Here is a 20,445-nt window from a genome sequence, read left to right as displayed (position 1 = left end):
ACACCTCCTACCCCATTCCCAGCTTTACCGTCTGGCATTTCTGATGCAGAGGAAACAGCCCAGCCCTGCGGACAGGGCAATGAGAGCCAGGATCCCGACAGCAATGCCACCCATGGCTCCTGCAGACAGGGCTGACTGGGGACCTGGGCAAGGAGAAAGAATCAGGACACTGCTCTTAAGAAGGAAGCGGCGGGGCGCCTGGGTGGCGCAGTCGGTTAAGCGTCCCACTTCGGCTCAGGTCACGATCTCACGGTCCGTGAGTTCGAGCCCCGCGTCGGGCTCTGGGCTGACGGCTCGGAGCCCGGAGCCTGCTTCCGATTCTGTGTCTCCCTCTCTCTCTGCCCCTCCCCCGTTCATGCTCTGTCTCTCTCTGTCCCAAAAATAAATAAACGTTGAAAAAAAAATTTAAAAAAAAAAAAAAAGAAGGAAGCGGATGGGGCGCCTGGGTGGCTCAGTCGGTTGGGCGGCCGACTTCGGCTCAGGTCACGATCTCGCGGTCCGGGAGTTCGAGCCCCGCGTCGGGCTCTGGGCTGATGGCTCAGAGCCTGGAGCCTGCTTCCGATTCTGTGTCTCCCTCTCTCTCTGCCCCTCCCCCGTTCATGCTCTGTCTCAAAAACGAATAAAACGTTAAAAAAAAAAAAAAAAGAAGGAAGGGGCTCTGCTCTGGAGGCACAGGAGGGGGGCTTCCAGGATGTGATGGGGGTTCTTGGTTTCATTCTCTGAGCTTTCGTTTCTTCCTGTGCCAAATGAGCATGGCCATTCATAACCCTGTAGGCTTCTGCCGGGATTAAGTGAGATCCCACTTGGAAGAACCAGGGCCATGCCTGACACAGAGTAAGCACTTGGCGAAAGGCGATGATATGATCCGGTGATGATGATGCCAGACGCTGCCTTCCCCCAGGCTCTAAGCTCCGAGAGCCCTTCATACGTGGTCTCGTTCAAACCCTACAACATCCCCATGACCATCAACCGGACTCACTGCTTCCTCCTCTCAGCCTCTGTTTCTCCATTCATCAAGAGGTCTTGGGGACACCTGGGTGGCTCAGTCGGTTAAGCGTCCGACTTCGGCTCAGGTCATGATCTCACAGCTCGTGGGTTCGAGCCCCACGTCGGGCTCCGTGCTGACAGCTCGGAGCCTGGGACCTGCTTCGGATTCTGCGTCTCCCTCTCTCTCTGCCTCTCCCCTACTCATGCTCTCTCTCTCAAAAATTAAATAAGCATTAAAAAAATAGAAAAAAAAAAGGTCTTAACAAGACCAGAGGGTTGTTCTGAAGATTACATATGGTAGTTTGGGAAGGTACACTGGGTCCTCTGCTCAGTGACGACTAAAAACGTCGCTCCTGGCTTCAGACCCTAGGACAGGGCTCAGTCTCTCCTACCCAACAGAGATGCCAGCAGGCCCACCTCAGAGCCGGCTGGCTGGGGAGCTACCCAAGAAGTGTTTGCTGATACGGTATATGGAAAGGCTTGTTTCAAGCATGTGGTACAGGCTCAGCAAAGAATAATTCTATTTGTTTAATAAACACAATATGCCAGGCACTGCCATAAACACTTTACGAATGTCGGTTCATTTTCAACAACCCTAGGATATAAGCGCGGTTATTATGTCTGTGTTACCTACAAGTAATCAGAGGACCAGAGATGTTAAGCAGCACGCCCAGGGTCACACAGCTATCAAGCACCAGAGCTGGGATAGGAACCCTGGCTAAGAGCCACACCGTGTTGTCCCCTCGAGAACTCAAGACAGAAATACGGGGACCCGCTGCCAGTCACACCCAGTTGTGATTCATGTAATTCCTATCATTAATAGAATTCCTACCTCACTCCTCCACCCAGGGGCTATCTCCCGACTCACTGCACTGCTAAACAACTCTGGAAGGGAAGGCATCACAACTCCCGTTTACAGGTAAGGAAACTGAGGCTCAGAGCAGCCTGGAGGGTTTCCCGGGGGGCGCACGGCTAGGGAGCAGAGGTTCTAGGCTGGGATCGAACAGCCCCACACTGGGAACCTGCCCACGCAGCACACTCCCTGCCACGCGAGAAGCCCAGATAGCTTCGGCCGGCATCAGGAAAAGCCACTTGGACCCCAGGGGAAGGGGCGCTGGAGGACTCACCTACCACTCTGACCCGGACCGAGGCAGAGCGGGCCAGCTGGGTCAGCGGGTTGGAGGCCGTGCAGCCGTAGATCCCCTGGTGCTCCCAGGTCAGGGCCCGGATGATCAGCACCTGCCCTGCATGCACAGCGGTGGACTGTTCAAGGGTCCAGTGAAACTCAACGCCCGGCTGGGACTCCGCCCGGCACCGCAGAGTCAGGCTGGAGTTGAGCTCGGCCTCCACGGTGCCGACCACCCCGGGCGCAGACCCGCTGGTGATGTCCACTCGGTCAGGGCCGTCTGTGTGCAAAGCCAAACATCACGCCTCCACCCTCACCGGTGAGTTTTCCTGTCCTGCCCCGTTCTGCTTCCGCGTTGGAAGTGTCACCCCTTTCCCCACCCCCTTCTCGACTCTAAGAGCATTGCAGGTGGTAGCCCAGAGAACCCAGGCTTTCCCAGCCGCCCTTGAAAGGAGCCCCAGCAAGATGTTCCCTCTTCCTCCTTGGTTCCCAAGTGGGTGGATTGTAATCCACACCGTGGAGGGGAGGAACCCAAAGCCAAACGGCAGCAAAACGAAACGAACAAAACCCCCTGCCCTTGCAAAAGCGAACTCTCCCCAAGGGGCCTCGTGAACACAACCAGGCTTCACAGATTGCTGCCGCGTCCCACAAACATGAGCCCTGAACTTCCAGAACCGTCACCGTTCTGAGGGACTTTCTAACCGAACAGCAAATAGCCCTGTTGCGATATTTGAATTTACACCCGTGTATCCCCAAAGGTAGAGAGAGATGCTTGTGGCTTTGCCCCGTGAAGCCAGAAGGAGAGCCTGGGACAGGTGCCTGGCACGGGAAGGGAAGGAGAGGAAATGAAGGGAAAGGGAAGGAAACAAACACAATGGCTGTTGAATTTCTCACGCAAACTGAGAGTTGAGTCTTTGTCTTCTTTAAACGACAGCCTACCGACCGACCACCGACCGGGCCACCCGGGTGCCCTGAGTCTTTACCTTATTTACATTAATGTGACAGGTGCCTGGGTGTGGCCCAGTTGGTTAAGCGGTTGAGAGTCTGACTTCTACTCAGGTCATGGTCTCACGGTCTGTGGGTTCGAGGCCGGCGTGGGGCTCTGTTGTGCCGACGGCTCAGCCTAGATCCTGCTTCAGATTCCGTGCCTCCCTCCCTCTCTCGCTTGCTCTCTCTCTCTGCCCCTCCCCCCCCATCTCTTTCTCTCTTTCAAAAATAAAATAACGTAAAAAATTTTTTTTAAATAAATTAATGATGAACCACTGGGAGGAAGGATGCAAAGAGTTTTGAGTTGTTACGCTCCTAGAAAAGAGGACAATCCTGCCCTCACCCCCGCCCAGGAATCCTTTGATATCCCCCCCCATCTGAACCGCCTGGCTACCGGGATCCCTCACGGTCTTCCAATCCTGGCATCAGATCCTCCCCAAGGCAACCAGAGGGGACTTCCTAAGTGCAAATTTGACACTATCCCTCCTCCACTCAGAACCTCCATGGCTCCCCAGTGTCCTTAGGGCAAAGGCCATGGCTGAGGGGCTCGTTCACAATCTCGCCCTTGCAGACCCCTCCAGCCCCACCGCCCACCTCCCCACACCTTCCACTCCCAATCCAGAAATAACATCCTGCTTGGTTCTTCCATCTCTCTCCTGTTCCGTCTTGCCTCAGAGCCTTTGCACATTCTCTTCCTTCTCTGGAATGCTCTTCCCGGAGCCTGCTCTTCCTAGATAACTTGCCCGTCCTTTGGATCCCATGGTAGACACATCTCACCACGAGCCTTCCCACACGACCCCGCCCCCCCACCGCCAGACTTTGGGGGCTTCCCTCGGGTTCCCCAAACACCGTCGCCCCACGGCAGCACTTTGCACGCTGTATTTTCTTTGCCTGATGATCGACCTCCCCATCCCAAGCAGGCTGTGAGCTCAAGAGGTCGTTGTCGTCACTTATCAAGCACCCGACATGTTGCTCGGCAGAGAGGGAGAACAAAAGAGCAATTTTGGGTTTCGTGACGGCGGCGGGAAGGGAAGAAGACGACAGCAGTGTGTGTGACCTCTGTCCCCCCTCCCCCGCCCGTGTCCCCCGTTACTTAGCACGAATAAACGTGGACCCTACTTTCTCTCCCTGCAGGAACCTCTTCTCCACCTCAGCTCAGGGCTGCTACACCATGCGAGTAGCTCAGGCAAAAAAAAAAAACCGCGGGGTCAGGCCCTTTGTCTTTTCAAAACTCAGTGCCGACAGCGGCAAATCCCCGTGAGTTCGATATTCAAAATGCATCCACGTTCGCACCGCTTCTCACCCCCACAGCTGCCCCCTGGCCCAGGTCCGTCACCTCCTGACGGACAGCCGTGGCCACCGGGAGGAGGCGCCTCGCAGACTTCCGACGGCAGGGGTTTCAGTAACGGAGGGCCCAACCTCTGTGCCCTGGAATCCACCGCCGGCCCTCCCCACGGGCTGCCCCCGACTTATACCTGAGTGTGTTGGGGAAACTGAGGCAGACCCCTTCCTGGGAGACATGGGACTCTCCCTACTGCCTTGACCATGTTCCTTAGGCTGCATGGTGGTCTCTGTACTTTTACCCAACCCTCTCTACCCCACCCCTGCCCTCCCCTCCCCTGCTTGCTCAGGGTCAAACACCTCACTCACTGGCTCCCCCAGCCCTCACAGCTCCCTCCCTTCTTTTGTGCACAGGAGCACTCATCCTACTAAAATCCTCGCCTGTGTCACCCCTTTAGTCCTACCTTGGGGTCTGCCTCTCCAAGGACCCGAACTTTCTAAACCTCCTCCTCCCCCGCTTCACCGCCCCCCCCCCCCAGACAAGGGTCCAGGACACTCTGGGAAAACCTAAGTCTAATCCTCTCCTCCCTCCACTCAGAGCCTTCTGTGGCTCCCAGTGTCCTCACCACGGCTCACGGGGCCCTGCATGATCTGCCCCCAGCCCTACAACCTCCTGACCTCTTCCATTCCATCCGTCCCAGTTCACCTGTCTGGTCGCCTTGGCCTGCTCGGGTTCCTCTGCCCACTTGTCACCACCCACCTCGCACGCTGCTCCCTCCGCCCGGCGCTCTCTTCCCTTAGCTGCCGACAAGCTTCTGCAGGAATGCCACCTCCTCAGGGAAGCCTGCCCTGACTACCCCAGCTAAGACTGCAAGACCTTCCCCTCCGGGCCTTCCCTGCCCCTCTCGCTGCCTCCTGGTTCTCCTCAGCCCCACGGCGGTGACACAACACATCTGTCCCCTGCTTAGCTGTTTAAGGTTTGTCTCCCCAGTAGAATATAAGCCCCACCAGGGCTGGTGCTGCGTCCTGTCGGGTGCCGAGACAGGCCTGGCACACAGCAGGTATTCGGTGATTGTGGAATAAATGGCTAGAAGGAAGAACGGAAAGGGAGGGAGGGAAGGAAGGAGGGAAGGAGGGAGGGAAGAGGACAAGGCCCAGCCCGGGGGACTCACAGCTCATGGCAAGCCTGAAGGGCTCGCTTCGTGCCCGGCTGCCCCAGTTCCAGACCTCACACTCACAGGGTCCTGTGTCGTCCCGCCGGAGGCCGTGGATGACCAGGCTCCTGTTGTCAACCGACAGCACCAGGTGATCGCTGGGCAGGAGAGCCTGGCCCCTCAGGAGCCACAGGACTCCAGCCCCCTCATGGGGGGTCTGGCAGGTCAGGGCCACGGAGCTGGCATTTTCCACGAGATTCAGGCTTGGGGGCACAATGTGAGGCTTGGTCAGCGTTTCTGGAAACACAAAGAGACACGGGTAGGGGTCAGGGACCCCTTCCCTAGTCTCCAGCCCAGGCGGGGGGCCCTTGGGGGCTTTCCAGGGATACATGTGTATGTCTTGTGTGTGTGTGTGTGTGTGTGTGTGTGTGTGTGTGATTGCGTGATACGGGTGCTGCGGGTGTCGTGTAACAATCGCGAGGGCGTGACGGGTTTTGTATGTTTGGTGAGGGTGTGGTCTACGGACGCGTCTCGTGTGCACGTCTGTGTCCGCTGCATGCGTGTGTCGTATTTGTTGTGTGACTGGGAGGCATTGTGAGTTTGTATCGTGTACGTGGGCCTTCTGCATGTGAATGTACATGGCGTGCGTCATTGTGTGGTGTGGACACGCTTTGTGTACGGCTGTCGTGTGTGCCTGTAGCTACGGAGTATGTATATCGTGTGTCAGCTGTGTGCACGTCATACGTTTCGTGTGTAGGTTATACGTTGGTTGCACTGTGTTACGGGTATCGTATGTAAATTGTGTGTATCGTGCACAGCTGTGCATATGTGGTTGTTATTTACGCATGTGAGACTGTGTGTGTGAGATGTGTGAATATTGTGTGTTTGTATGGACAGAGAATCAACGCCCGCCCCTCCCCCCCCAACCTTCAGAGAGAATCAAATAATGGACAACCCATAGACAGCCAACGAGGTCTTGGGGAGGACGCGTCAAGCCAGGAGCCAGGACCTTCCCTGTGGTCAGAGCCCTATTCTGCCACCAGCCACGCGAGAAATCCCCACTCCTCTGGGTCCTTCTCAGCCTCCGGGATACTGGTATAGCTCTGATTCTCAGAGGAACAAAGGAGAGGAACAGGAAGAAGAAGCTCACCAAGGACTCGAACTGTAAGAGCACCCAGGCGAAGCAGGTGGGTAGCACCGCTGGATACCAAGCACCTGTACGTGCCTTCATGTTCCCGGGACACAGCTTGGGTGGCGAACGAACTCATGGTGGGAGGTGGGATGGAGTCATAGGGGAGAAACCAGGTATAGGCAGGGGGAGGATGAGACTGTGTTTCCACGGAGAAGCTCACAGTGGAGCCCTCTATCACTTCAACCACCTCCCCTCTGGATACGCCAGACTCCAACTTGATTTCAAAGGGGTCAGGACCATCTGGAAGGACAAGAACAATCATAGCAGCAACAACAGCTCAGCAATGGCTTTCTGAGAGAGACAGAGCTCACAGGTCAATAAATATTAACATTTCTCTTCTCCCCCACCCAAGCTCTGGATCAATTACAAAGGAGATACGGGAACCCAGTGGAAATTAAATGTCAGCCTTATCCCTGGGTAAAGCAGGATTGTAAGACGTGTCTAAATGCTCTTTCCTTGCCCCTACCCAGACAAGCTTTTGTGGCGCACATCTGAAAGTTACAGAACTTAGTTTTAGATATGTTAACTTGGAAGTTTCCAGTAGAACCAAGTAGAGACATCAAATGGTTATACGTCTGGAGTCCAAGGGTAGACGAGTCCACATTTGGATGGTATCTGAAGCAGTGAGACTGAATGAGATCAGCAAGGAAGGGGGCGTCGATGAGGGGCTGGGGAGAATGGAACGGGACTTACAGTTCACAGCCAGGAAGGTGGGAGCACTGCTCCGGACCTGGCGGAAAGCCTGGGCTTCACATGTGTAAGTCCCAGAGTCTTCCCGCTGTACAGTGAGGATGGTGAGGGTCTTGCCATCTGTGGCCAGCTGCATGCGCTCATGGAACACCAGGGGGAGATCGTTGAAGACCCAGTGGATGGTAACGTTGGCATCCGGGGTGCTACGGCAGAAGGTCACGTTTTCCCTCTGTTCCGTGGCAGTGTCCTGGCTGATGGCAATGGTGGGCCTGGCCAGCAGTTCTGCGCAGGCAGAGAAAGAGGGAGGCAGGAGCAGAGACACAGAGGAGGGCCGAGCAAAATGTAGCCACAGAGGGACCCAGAGAGGCAAGGGTGGTTCGGAACTGCCTCAGGACACATGAGCTCAATGCCTGGGCTCAAATGCTGGATCCACTGCTCATTTGGAGTGTGATTGTGGACAACCTACTTCCAATCTAAGCCTCATTAAATGGGATCGTACAGATAAAGCAGAAGGATCTGGGGTTTGACAATGGGTCAATGAACATCAGCTGTAAGGAGAATCAGGCTGGTAACGGATGCCAGCCAGATCCCACCACCCACGTCTTAGCCAACCTTTCCCACCCCCAGCCACGACAGCTACAATCCACCCCTTTACCCCATCCCCCAAATCAGCTGATCTGACAGGTTGTTGCCAGACCCTGGCTGGCCAATCAGATTTGTTCTATTAGGACTTTGGGCGTGGAATCTCGATGGGTGTTTTAGGTATGCAGGCAGGGATCAGAATGAGAGCCTTGTTTTCTGTGCTCGCATCTCTGAATCTACGATGAGCCTGGGGTCCCCGGGGGGGGGGGGGTCCCTAACATAGACAGAACGACATCCTTCTCACTTTGGATGGTGGTAAGTGGGTTGGCATCAAAGGTGAGCTGGACTGCAGCTGGCAGACTCCACATGGTCAAAAGTGAGGCTGGTGGGAAAGAGAGAAGAGGCATTCAGGGAGGGAGAGGTGGGTTGGCAGTATCCAGTTATGGTCGTCATAAATGGAGGGAGGTCGGGGTCATGGACATGACACTTCATCCCTAGAGGCTTGACTCCTCTCCACTACTTATTGACCATGTGACTTGTGGCATGAGTTTAATCTTCTCGAGACTCAATTTGTCCAGCTGTGCAATGGGCATCCCATCACCTGCATCCTAAGGTTGCCGTGAAGTGGTAATGAATACTGGTAACCTTTAGTTCGGCCCCCTGAGGGTCACTGTGCTCTTTCCGATGATGCTCATCCTGACAGAGGCACGTGACCAGTCTCCTCATTCCACACTCCAGAAGGGAAGAGATGCTCAGAGAGGTGGAGTCACTTTCCAAGACCGTTATAGTGAGCGGCAGAAGACAAGACTGAACGTGGCCTGCCAGGCCCTAAACTGTGTTCTCAACACCGCGTGACTCCTGTCGGCCCAGGGATGGGCACAGAGCCTATCCCCTCACAAACCGGAACCTCTATTACCTCTGATGGGGGAAACTAACCTCTGGTACTTTTGCCCTCAGGGAGAGAGTTCCCTAGCAAGGGGAGGCAAGGGGAACCAGGAGTTGTCAGATTTCCATTTGGCCATTCGACACAGTTTCAAGACTGGAAGAGACTGTGGGGATGAGTGGGGACCCCCCTTCCCCACCCCGGCAGCCATGCTTAGGTACAGCTGACCTTGGCGTCCCACGCCCCACCCCTCTCATCTGCCCAATCAACAGAGGCTGGCAGCCATGTTTCTCTCCAGCCTTCAATGGACCCCAGTCTGGCTCAGGCACGGCCCCATTCCCTGCTGAGTCAGCGGTGAAGGGCATGAGCTCTTAGGATATCTGGAAGCAAATACTGATTCTGATGCGTCCTGGCTCCACGATCACGGGCACGGGGCTCTCTTTGCGAGCCCCAGTGTCTCCAACAGCAAAATGGGGAGGATAGAACCTAGTCCGTCGCGTTGTTGTGGGGTTCGATATCAGATGTCACGTGCCTAAAACGGTTCATAGGAAGTGTTCGGTCACTATTATTATTATTTCCTAAGTTTGCATTTTCTGCCTGTGGTGCTGCCAGAGGCTAAGTCCACAGACCCAGAGCCTGACTGCCTCCCCTTGAATCCCAGCTTTGCCATTGCTTTGTTTGGCGAGCGATGTCCTCTGAGTCTCAGTTTCCCCATCTGTACAATGGAGTAATAACAGTTCCCACTTCATAGAACTGTCATAAAAGAAATCCTGAGAGTGCAGTCATCGACGGTGGGCCTCATCATACCCATTTGAGATCAACCTCCCTCTGCAGACAGCCTTTACCTGGCCCCTTCCCTCCTGCCTCCTCCCTACAGGGTCTTGCCTTCTGCGCACAGGGGGGAAGCAAACTTTGCAGAGAAGCTGGTGACTCTCCGCCCCTCGTGGGACCCCGGAGCCCCTTGCAGCCTGCCAGGGTCAGCCAGAGGGAAGAGCCGGCCTCAGGGCCACCCGGCCAAGCCGGGCTGAGTTTTGCACACCACCCGTTGAGAAGTCATTTCTTTGCCTCCAAAATGCTTATCAAAATATTCTAGCTCAGAGACCCTTTAGGCATAAACTTCATATCCGTCCCCTGGTGTGACCTGTCTGTCCGCTGTGTTCCTACCTCTCTTTTGCTGGGTCTCTCTCTCCACGACTCCCCAAGTCTATTTCTCTGTGTGTTTGTACACTTTCCTTCCTGTCTCTTTGTCCTCTGTCTCCCTCTCTCCTATCTGTCCCTCCCTGTTTTCCCCTCTGCTACAGTTTCTACTGTTATTTTCACTCTTTGCCTCTGTGTCCTATTTCCCTCTGGGTCTCTGGTCCTGTGGTCCCAACTCCATTCCTTTCTGTATGTATGTCATTATCTCTGGTGTCTCTCTACATTTGTCAATCTCTTTTGTATTTATTTCTGTGTGCCTATCTCTCTTTGTATCTCTCTTTTTTGTGCACACACACACACACACACACACGCACCAGCCCCATCCACATCTGAATGGAACAGTACACGCACCTACAAGCAGGATTCCTGCCCAGTGGTGGCCCCTTAAGCCAGCGAGTCCCATGGGTTCTGGCACCTGATCGACGTGCCCCAACTTGCACACACAGACACCGTCTTCACTCCAGCTCCCCCCTCCAGCTCCCTCTTCCTTCCCCTCTGCCCTGCTGCAAACTCACAGGCACTATGATGGTGACAGCAGCTCCCAGGACAGACAGGGATGGTGGCAAGAAGGAACTTTGGACCCACCTCCACCCTCCGCCCCAGGGCTCTCTTTCCTTCCTCTGCACAGCACAGACAGCAAGAGCCCCAGAAATCCTGGGGTTTCTCCCAAGGTGGAAGAGGGGAAAGAAATCCCTACCTTTTGGCCCTGAGTCCTTTGAGAATCATGTCTCCCTCCTCCTGAGACCCCCCCCCCCCGCCGCCTCTTTGCCAGGACGGGGAAGCAATCCAGGGAGAAGGGGTACCAGGGAGCAACAATAAGAGAATGTTAAGAGTTAAGGGAAACAGGAGCCAAGATAATGATAGGCAATCGTAATGATAACAAAAACAATCACGGTGGCTTCTGTTTGTGAAGACCTTAGGACAATCGGGCTCAGTGCCAAGCTCGCCACGAGCAGCCTGGAAATATTCAATGAGCTGAAATGATACTGGTCATAAATAAAAAGCTGGGAGGGCCCCAGGGGGTGTCTGACCCAGCCTGGGGCGGGGGGGAGGCAAGGAGGGCTTCCTGGAAGAGGAGACATCTGAGCTGAGAACTGGGGACACAGTCAAGGTTCAACGTAGGGGAGTTACATTTTTTTTTTTTTTACTTCCCTGCGGGCAAGACCAGCTGTTGGTCTTTGAGAGCACGTAGACCAAGATTTAGTGTCATCGACTGAGTTAGGGAATAACCATTAACGAGCATCAACTCATGTATCCATTCATTCACTTCCTTATTCATCAACAAACATGCCTTGAACTCTTCTGTGATGATCCCTGTGCTTAGTAGCGTCGGGGACACAGTAGTGGCCAAGGCATCCCCAGCCCTGCCCACATGGGCTCACAGTCCGGCAGAATAGATGAACTTGTTCCCCATCTGTGCCAACCCAGCACGGGCGGGGCTGGGTTGGGGGAGCCTGGAGGAGGCACGTGACCTGGCCTGGAGGTCAGGGAGGGCTTCCTGGAAGAGAGGCCATCAAACCTGAGACCCGGAAGACGCAGGGGTGGGTCAGGGGAGAGTCTGGCAGGCGGAGGGGCGGCATGTGGGAGGTTGCTGAGTTGGCGGCAAGGAAGGAAGTTCAGGCGGCTCCAGAAAAGAGGAAGTGAGAGGGTGGGCGGTGTAGGTAGTGGTTAAGAAAACTCTAAAGCCACGACTTAGGGCCCGAGAGGCACCTTGGCATCACGGAAGATCTCAGTCACCCGGCTACCTCCGCTTGCTGCCCACCTGGGTCTCATTCATGCCACAGGCAGTCACCAAGCATCTGCTTCAGGGAAGCACGAGGCTTAGCAAACTGGCTCTGGAGGTTCGAAACCTGGCCCCTCCACCGGCCACGTGTTCAGCCCTGAGCGCGTCGATCCCCCGCCCTCGTGACCCTGTCCTCCGCTGTAGGACGGGGCGGGGAGGGTTCAGCCTCTCCGCCCTCCACGCCGCAGCTGCGCCTTGCTGGGAAGGGGATGTCACCTCTGTGAGCTTCCGTATCCCAGCTGCAGACGGAGACAATGACTTAAGGCCGGGCAAGGGCTTGGAGCAGAGCCCGGCACAGAGCGAGCCCTCGGTGGGCGTGGGTCTCCACTAGGCGTCGGGACAGCAGCCCCTCTGTGGAAGTGGGCACCCACTCCGTCACTCGACGCCCGCACCCTGAGCACCTCCTGGGCTTGCTCTAGGTGCTCGGGACAAAATGCACAGTGCAGACAGAGACCATACGCGACAAGCATACGAAACAGGTACGTCACGCGGCATATCAGGAAGTGATTCGGCGACGGAGACAGAAGAGTCAAGCAGGTTAGGGGATATTATTATCCCATCTCGTCGCCCACCACAACGACGCTCACGGAGGGGAGGTGACTTAGCTCTCGCCTAAAGTCACAGGGCCTATCGGGCCACAGGCTCTGACCCACCTGGCTCTTCACCTCCACGTGTCCTGCCTTCCCAGGTCCGAAAGTGGCTCCTGGCCACCTCCAGCCCCGTCTCCTCTGTACACGCAGATGGACGCCGGTGGCCGCATCACCCTACCGCACCCCCGGTGCCTGGGGCTCCCTGTGCTGAGCGCACCTGGGGCACCTGAGTCGGCATTCAAGGCCTCCGTCTACCCATCCTGTTCTGACCTGCAATCCGCTCCTCAGCCAGGCTTCCCTCCGGATTCCGCTGCCCAGTGCCCCCCACTGCCCCGGGCCGGAGACCCTCGCCTCTCCCTCCCCTCCGCCCCACCCTAGAGGACAGAGCCACCACTGGAGTGGACTTTCCCGAATCTGCCCCTTCACACAGGGCTGGGGTTTTCTCTCCCAAAATCCCCCACCCCCCTTCCCCATGGCAGGTTCTGTGTTTTCCTGCTCCAACAAGAGAGAGGAACTTCCTGGGCCCCTCCCTGGAAGACAACTTCTACTTGGTCTCTGACAAGTGCAAATAAACCCAGGGCCCTGCTGCCCCCACACCCTCACCTGCCAGACTCACGCAGGCTGGCCCCAGGCTGTGTCTTCCCAAGCATGACCTCGACTGACCTCCCACCCCGTACTGCCTCTCTATGGCTCGCGCCCACCTTCCCTCGGCAAACATTTATTTGGGCCTACTATGTGCCAGGCACTTTTTTTTAGGTGCTTGGAGCACAGACCAGCAAATGAAACAAATACAGATCTCTGCCCTTAAAGAAATCACTTTTATGCAAGGATGGGGAGGGGCAGAGGGAGGCAGGCAACGAGCAGGACACCAACGGGGCGGGGCGTCTGGGTGGCTCAGTCGGTTGAGCATCTGACTTTGATTCCAGCTCAGGTCGTGATCCCAGGGTCATGGAACCGAGCCCTGCATCAGGCTCCATACTGAGCATGGAACCTGCTTAGGACTGACTCTCTCTCTCTCTCTCTCTCTCTCTCTCTGTCTCCCTCTGCCCCTCTCCCCTGCTTGCACTCTCTAAAATAAAAATGTATAAAAAAATACATAAATTTAGTTAGAGGGCGCCTGAGTGGCTCAGTCGTTAAGCATTCAACTTCGGCTCAGGCCATAATCTAGCTCATGGTTCATGAGTTCCAGCCTGCGTCGGGCTCTGTGCTGACACCTCAGAGCCTGGAGCCTCCCTCGGATTCTGTGTCTCCCTCCCTCTCTGTCCCTCCCCGCTCACACTGTCTCCCCCTCAAGAATAAACATTAAAAAAAAAAAAATTTAAATACTTTAAAAAAAAAAAAAAGCAACCCCTACAGGTCAGAGTCAGTTTGCTAGTTTAAGAACAAAAACGTATTTTGCATAACACGGGTTAGAAAAATCTTGCTGAGTATATAGAGGCGTGGAAGAGCCAAGAAAAGAATCCCAAGAAGAAAATAGAACCAAACTCCAACAATAAAGTCCCAGGGACTTTATTTATTGGAATGATCTTTTTCTCTTGATCTCTTTTTCTTTCTTAAATTTTGGGCATTTCACCTCCAACCAATAGGCCTCAACCCTAGCTGTACATCCGTCTTGGTCTGTTTCAGCTGCTATAGCAAAACACATACCGGGAAGATTATAAACAACAGAAATTTATATCTCATGGTTCTGGCGGGTGCAGCGTGGTCAGGTTCTAGTGAGGGCCCTCTTCCTGGTTCTCACCGTGTCCTCACACAGTGGAAGGAGCTTGGGATCCCTCTGGAGCCTCTGATCCCATTCAGGAGGCTCTGTCCTCGTGACCTCATCACCTCCCGAAAGGCCCCACCTCCCAACACCATCACTCTGGGAGCTGGGATTTCAACCTATGAATTTGCGGGGGACACACACATTCAGCCCACAGAGCAATACCTGAGACGGTGATGTCGGCGTCCACGCTGCTGTGTGAGCTGGAAATGGAGTTTGAGGCCCTGCAGGTATAGACCTCCGAGCGTGCCCTGGAGAGACTGGAAATGAAGAGGGTCTGGCCATCAGGCCCGGGGATCCCACTGATGCTCCGTATGTACCGGGCAGGGGGCTGGGAGTCAGCCAAGCAGAGTAGGGGGACGTTGGAACCAATCACTCGGGTGAAGTTGGGTCTGGTGAGGTCATGGTGGAGTGTCAGGGCCACCTGGACCGAGAGAAAAACATCCTAGTTGGGAAAAGTATGGAAAACCAGGACCACGATTCCCACCAGACTGGGCATTTAGTTCGGGGCTGAAAGTTCCACACATTGAGGGCGGCGTGCAGTCACATAACCTGGGAGTTTGCCCCATGAATGAATGAATGAATGAATGAATGAATGAACTGTTGCAGCCACCCCTTCACTGTGGTGTCTGGGTCCCTCACTGCCCCTAGCGAGACTTCAGCTCCGTGAGAACAGATGCTTGTCTGTTATGTCCGCTGCATTGCCTGGGCTAACGTTCAGCATAGAGCGGGAGCTCATATCGTTCAAGAGAGACGGAGGGGCAGGAGGGGGAGAAACCTGGGCTCAAGTTCCCGCCTTTACTCCCCGCTGTGAGATCTCGGCTGAGCCCCTCCCCGTTCTTGACCTCGGTTTTGTTGTTTGTAGAAGGAAGGGTATCTTCGAGTCCTTTCAGTGCTGCAAATATTTGCGTCCTAAGGACTGGAATTTCTGGGAGATTGGAATCCTGTGGTCTACATCTGACCTCGAACTTGAGGTAGGACGAGTCTGAAAGTCCCTAATTTGTTACATAATAAAGGCTCCGTAAGTGCCTCTTAAATAAATACATGGTGAACGAACTTGTGGGAGGAGTACTTACGTGCCAGGCTAAGTTCTTACGTGAACCGACTCTGCTCCTCACGAGGACAGATGGAGGGAGACACGACTGTGACTTCCACCTTTCTGATGAGGACACTGAGGCACGGAAAGGTGACGTAGCTTGCCCAAGGTCACCAGCTCAGAAAGAGCAGAGCCTGGATTTGAATCCGGCCTGTCTGTAGAGCCCTTGCTCCATCTACACGGCCCCTGTTCTTGGCTATAAATGGTGGATGGGCCAGTGGGCGGTAGGGAGGGGGGTACCCTGTGTTGCAGAGGTGGGTCTGTTACGGGGCGGGGAAACCCATACTCGCAGGCCACATCAGCACAAGGCCCTCGTGGGGTCTGGCTCCCAGGTGCCTCCTGGTGTCCCAGTGGTGGGTGCCAGAGTCATGGCGTGTGACTGTGGGAATGCGAGGCCCCGCCATCCGCCGACGTCACCGGCCCCTCCCCTCCCCGAATCACCTCGACATTCAGAAACCACCAGATCATCACCTCCTTGTTTTGGGGAGACACATGTCAAATTCAAGGAGGCCACGTGCTCCACCGGAGACAGGGCTGCCACCGGGGTTGGCGGCCTTTTCTGGGGAGGAGAAAAGAGAAACTGAGGGTGATAGGGCTGAAAAGGGATCTGGAGCCCCGGGAATTACCAGTGGCAGGAAATGCCTCCCTGGGGCCTTGGAAACACCCACCGCTGGCTTTGCTGGTTCCCAAAGTGAGCACATCTGGCACCAGCCTCAACTCTAATGGGAACACACACACACACACACACACACTCACACACATGCCCAACAAGCCCTCACCCACTGCCCTGAAGAGTGGATCCCAGGTCCTCTCCCCAGAAAACACACCCACGCACACATTTGCCTCTAATTTCAGGTAATCATGGGCTACTCTGAGGACCGACTGCAGAGGCCGGGTGAAGACTAGGTTATAAATTAGTAAAGATCTTCTTTGAAGAGGGTTTGGCAACACAGATCGAAAGCTGTGAAGCAGGTATACCTTTTGCCCTAGTGTTTCCACTTTTTATAATTATTCCTAATGAAATTATCATAACCATGTGCAAAGAAATTAGCTATAAAGATATCTGGTGCCACACAGTTTATAAAAGGGTAAACTGGAAAGGGTCTTGATTTACAACGAAGACTGTATTTTTTTTTTTAAGGTTTATTTATTTGTTTTTGAGAGAGACAGTGTGCATGCAAGTGGGGGAGGGGCCGAGAGAGAGCGAGACAACAGAATCCGAAGCAGGCTCCGGGCTCCGCGCTGTCAGCGCAGAGCCCGACGCGGGGCTCGAACTCACAAACCGAGATCGTGACCTCAGCTGAAGTCGGACGCTTAACGAACTGAGCCACCCAGGCGCCCCGTACATTCTTTTCAACCATTCATGGAACATATACCAAGATGAGCCATATCCTGGGCCATAAAACAGAACTCAGCAAACTTTTTAAAAAGTGGAAATCATACAGTGTGACCACAATAGACTCAAGCTGGAAATAACTAACAGAAAGATAATAGCAGACTCTCCAAACGTCTGGAGACTGAGCAGCACCTTATAAATAAGCCACGGGCCAAAGAGGGAGTCTCGGAGAAAAACAAGAAATACGTTGAACTGCATGAGAATGAAAATACTGCACGTCAAAGTTGTGGGAGCAGGGCTGAGAGGGAAAGTCTTCAACAATCTAAGTTCCCACCTCAAGAAATTAGAAGAAGAATAAATCAAACCCAAATCAAGCAGAAGAAAGAAAATAATAAAGAGCACTAATCAATGAAACTGAACCACAGAGAAGGTCAGTGAAACAAAAAAGCTGGTCCTATCAAATGATCAATAAAATTGATTAACCTCTACCATTACTAAGAAAATACAGAGGGAGCCTTCGGATTACTAATTTATCGGACAATCACCAGTGTTGGGGAAGAAACAGTAAACATCATTAGGCCCTGCGACCAACAGTGGGGTGATAAGGGAACAGGACAAACAGGCCTACACCCATAAATTTAACCATGTAGAGAAAATGAACCAGTTCCTTGAAGATCACAAAGTACCATCACTAACCCAGTGTGAAACAGATTATTTGAATAGCCCTATAACAGTTAAGGAAGTGGATTTTATAATTTAAAAAAAAAAACTTTTTAAATGTCTATTTTTGAGAGAGAGAGAGAGAGAGAGAGAGAGAGAGAGAAAGCAAGCGAGCGTGAGCAGGGGAGGGGCAGAGAGAGAGGGAGACCCAGAATCCAAAGCAGGCTCCAGGCTCTGAGCTGTCCACACAGAGCCCAATGCGGGGCTCGAACTCGTAAACCATGAGATCATAACCTGAGCCACAGCCAGACACTTAACCGACTGAGCCACCCAGGCGTCCCTGATTTTGTAATTTAAAATCCAGGAAAAAAGAAATCTCCAGGCCCAGAGGGTTTTGCCTGAGGGTTCTACCAACTCTTTAAAGAATCAGCACCAATTTTATGCAATCTCTTCCAGAATATAGAAAAAGGAGAAATACTTCTGTATCCATTTTACGAGGCCAATATTACCCTGATACCAAAACCAAACAAAGACAGTACAAAGAAAGGAAGTTACAGACCATATCTCCACAGGAATACAGACACAAGAATTCTTAACAAAATAGTCACAAATAGACTTTAGAAATACGTAGAAAGAACTGTACCCCAGCACCAAGTGGGGTTTATTCCAGGGATCCGAGACTGGTTTCATATTTGAAAACCAACTGATGTCATCCACCATATTAACAGGCTAATAAAAAAAAAATCACATAGGTCATATAAATTGATGCCGGAAGCATTTGAGAGGGGCGCCCGGGTGGCTCAGTGGGTTAAGTGTCCGACTTCAGCTCAAGTCACGATCTCATGGTTCGTGAGTTCAAGCCCCACATTGGGCTCTGTGCTGACAGCTCACAGATGCTGTGACTCCCTCTCTCTCTGCCCCTCCCCTGCTCTCTCTCTCTCTCTCTCTCTCCCTCCGTCCCTCTCAAAAATAAAGAAAAGAAAAAGAAAAGAGCATTTGAGAAAATTCAATATTTGTTCATGATTAAAACCCTCCGAAAACTAGGAATGGAGGGGAATTTCCTCAACTTGAAAAACAGTACACACACACACACACACACACACACACGCACACACACTACAGCTAACATTATATTTGATGGTAGAACAATGAATTCTTTGCTCCTAAAATTAGAAACTAGTCAGGATGTCTGGGCTCACTACTCTTATTCAACAGAGTACTGAAAGTTCTAGCCAGTGAAACAGGCAAGAAAAGGCATCCAGAGCAGCAAAGAAGGCATAAAACCGTCTCCGTCTGTGGGTGTCACAATGGTCTACGAAGAGAATCCTAAATGATATCCAAGAACCAAAACCAAAATATTCCTACAACCAACAAGTGAGTTCAGTAAGGTCTCCAGATACAAGATCAACACACAGAATTCAACTGCATTCCTATGTACCAGCAGCAAAAACACGCAAACGGAAATTTTCAATGCAACATAGCTTACACGTTTCCTTTACTCATTTATCCGTCAAAGGACACTGAGGTTTGTTTCCGTGTCTTGGGCACTGTAAATGATGCTGCCGTGCACATGGGAGGTGCCGGTTATCTTTCTCGGGTCGTGTTTTTGTTTCCTTTGGATAAACACCCAGAAGTCGAGCAGGACATGTACAACACGAGCCTGGGATGTCCTATGCCAGAAAGGAAGGAAGTGCTTTTGAAAAAATGGGCATGTCACAAGGAAGATCAAAGAGGCTCTCACTGGCCGCATCTGGAAGAATTTAAGCACCAAAATATTAAGTCCAGTGATGAGTTTTAAGCCATTAAAAAAGAAATTTATGAGCACATAGCGATGAGAGATAGACAGATGACTGACAGATAGTGGGCGGATGGATAATAGAAAGATGGGTGGCTAGACAGTAGGTAGATGACAGAGTGATACATAAGTAGACGATAGAGGGCATACAGGTAGATGGCAGATAATAGACGACAGATGCGCGAGAGAGAGAAAGAGGAAGGGAGGGAGGGAAGGCGGGAGGGAGGAAGTGTGGAAGAAGAAAAGGAGGAAAGGAAGAAAGAAAATAGAGGACAGGAACGAGAGGTGGGGGAGGGATCTTGCTTACGGAAGAATCCCATTTCTGACTGCTCAATGCTGAGAGTCTTGGACTCAGGAAATCGTCATTTGCAAGACCTCCAAAGCAAGAACCGTCAGTGGACGCTCAGCCTCGGAGGAAGTTTTGGTGAGTAGGATACGGCCTTCGTGTGTCTGTCCACACAATGCTTATTTATTCCAAGGGAGGAAAGAGAAAACAGCAACCATTTTGACTCGGTGGTCAAAATGACATCGCCCGCGGTGGACAGACGGACACTGTGCCCCGTCCCCAAGAAGGACACAACCTCACACATGCAGTATGCTGGCCAGGAGTGCCTGATTACAAGGAAACATCAGACAAACACAAAGTGAGAAATGTTCTCTTTTGTAAAGGGGGAGGTATAGTCCTTAAAAAAGTCACTGTTGTTGAAGATAAAGAGAGGCTGTGGGAAAGTCCCAGGTTATAGGAGGCTCAAGAGAGGACACAAAACAGCTCCCGATTACAGACTGGGTCCTGAACTGGATGGGGGGGGGGGGGGATATATGTTATAAAGGACTTTTTATCGCAGTGACTGAGAGTTGGAACGTGGACAATTTGCTAAAAGCAGTTCATCACTGTGCATTCACGAAGTCCACAGTCGTTTAGGTAAGAGCGTCCCTGTCCTTAGGGATGCACACTCCAGGTATCTGGGGGTAGAGAGTCGTGATGTTTGTGTCTTACTCTCACATGGGGGCTGGGGATGGGGAGAGACAGAGAGCACAGAATGATAAAGAGTCAATAGTGACAACAGACGAATCTGGTTAAGGGGGACGTGATGGTTCTTTGTACCCTTTTGACGATTTTTGCCACAATTTGAAATCTGAAATTATTCCCAAAGAAAGCCTTTAAAAATTCCGTGCCAGAAAAGACCCAAGCGCCTTCAGAACAAGGCTTCTCCCTACACTCTCCACAGCCGTGCCTGGGAGTGTTCACTTCCCACATCCCTGACAACGCTAAGTGGCATCACACTTTTTACAAACGTAACAGGGGCGCCTGGGTGGCTCGGTCGATTGAGCGTCCGACTTTGG

General features: G+C 53.0%; 1 protein-coding gene across 1 annotated transcript; it reads right to left on the bottom strand.

Annotated features, from left to right (window-relative positions):
• Positions 1-3: 3 nt before the first annotated feature.
• LOC122493920 (carcinoembryonic antigen-related cell adhesion molecule 20-like) lies at positions 4-10,507 on the bottom strand. The gene is made up of 8 exons (XM_043598661.1): positions 10,431-10,507; positions 8,240-8,381; positions 7,851-7,852; positions 7,421-7,699; positions 6,686-6,967; positions 5,554-5,832; positions 2,115-2,393; positions 4-143 (listed from the first exon to the last, which is right to left on the bottom strand). The coding sequence occupies exons 1-8, from the start codon at positions 10,480-10,482 to the stop codon at positions 25-27; spliced, it is 1,434 nt and encodes a 477-aa protein (XP_043454596.1). The 5' UTR covers positions 10,483-10,507; the 3' UTR covers positions 4-24.
• Between the last annotated feature and the right edge of the window lie 9,938 nt (positions 10,508-20,445).

This window comes from Prionailurus bengalensis, chromosome E2 (assembly GCF_016509475.1).
Source record: "Prionailurus bengalensis isolate Pbe53 chromosome E2, Fcat_Pben_1.1_paternal_pri, whole genome shotgun sequence".
Classification (NCBI taxonomy): Eukaryota; Metazoa; Chordata; class Mammalia; order Carnivora; family Felidae; genus Prionailurus; species Prionailurus bengalensis.
The sequence above is the reverse complement of the archived record's forward strand: the minus strand, read 5'-3'. Positions and strand labels throughout refer to the sequence as shown.

Bases quoted from the DNA above. Each gene is read 5' to 3' on its own strand.
- LOC122493920 (XM_043598661.1), bottom strand. From the start codon at position 10,482: ATGGGACTCGCTGGCTTAAGGGGCCACCACTGGGCAGGAATCCTGCTT. The intron at 5,833-6,685 runs GTGAGCTTCTTC...TTGTGTTTCCAG, and splicing joins TCTTACAGTTCGAGTCCTTG to AAACGCTGACCAAGCCTCAC. The intron at 144-2,114 runs GTGAGTCCTCCA...CTCCTTGCCCAG, and splicing joins GGTCCGGGTCAGAGTGGTAG to GTCCCCAGTCAGCCCTGTCT.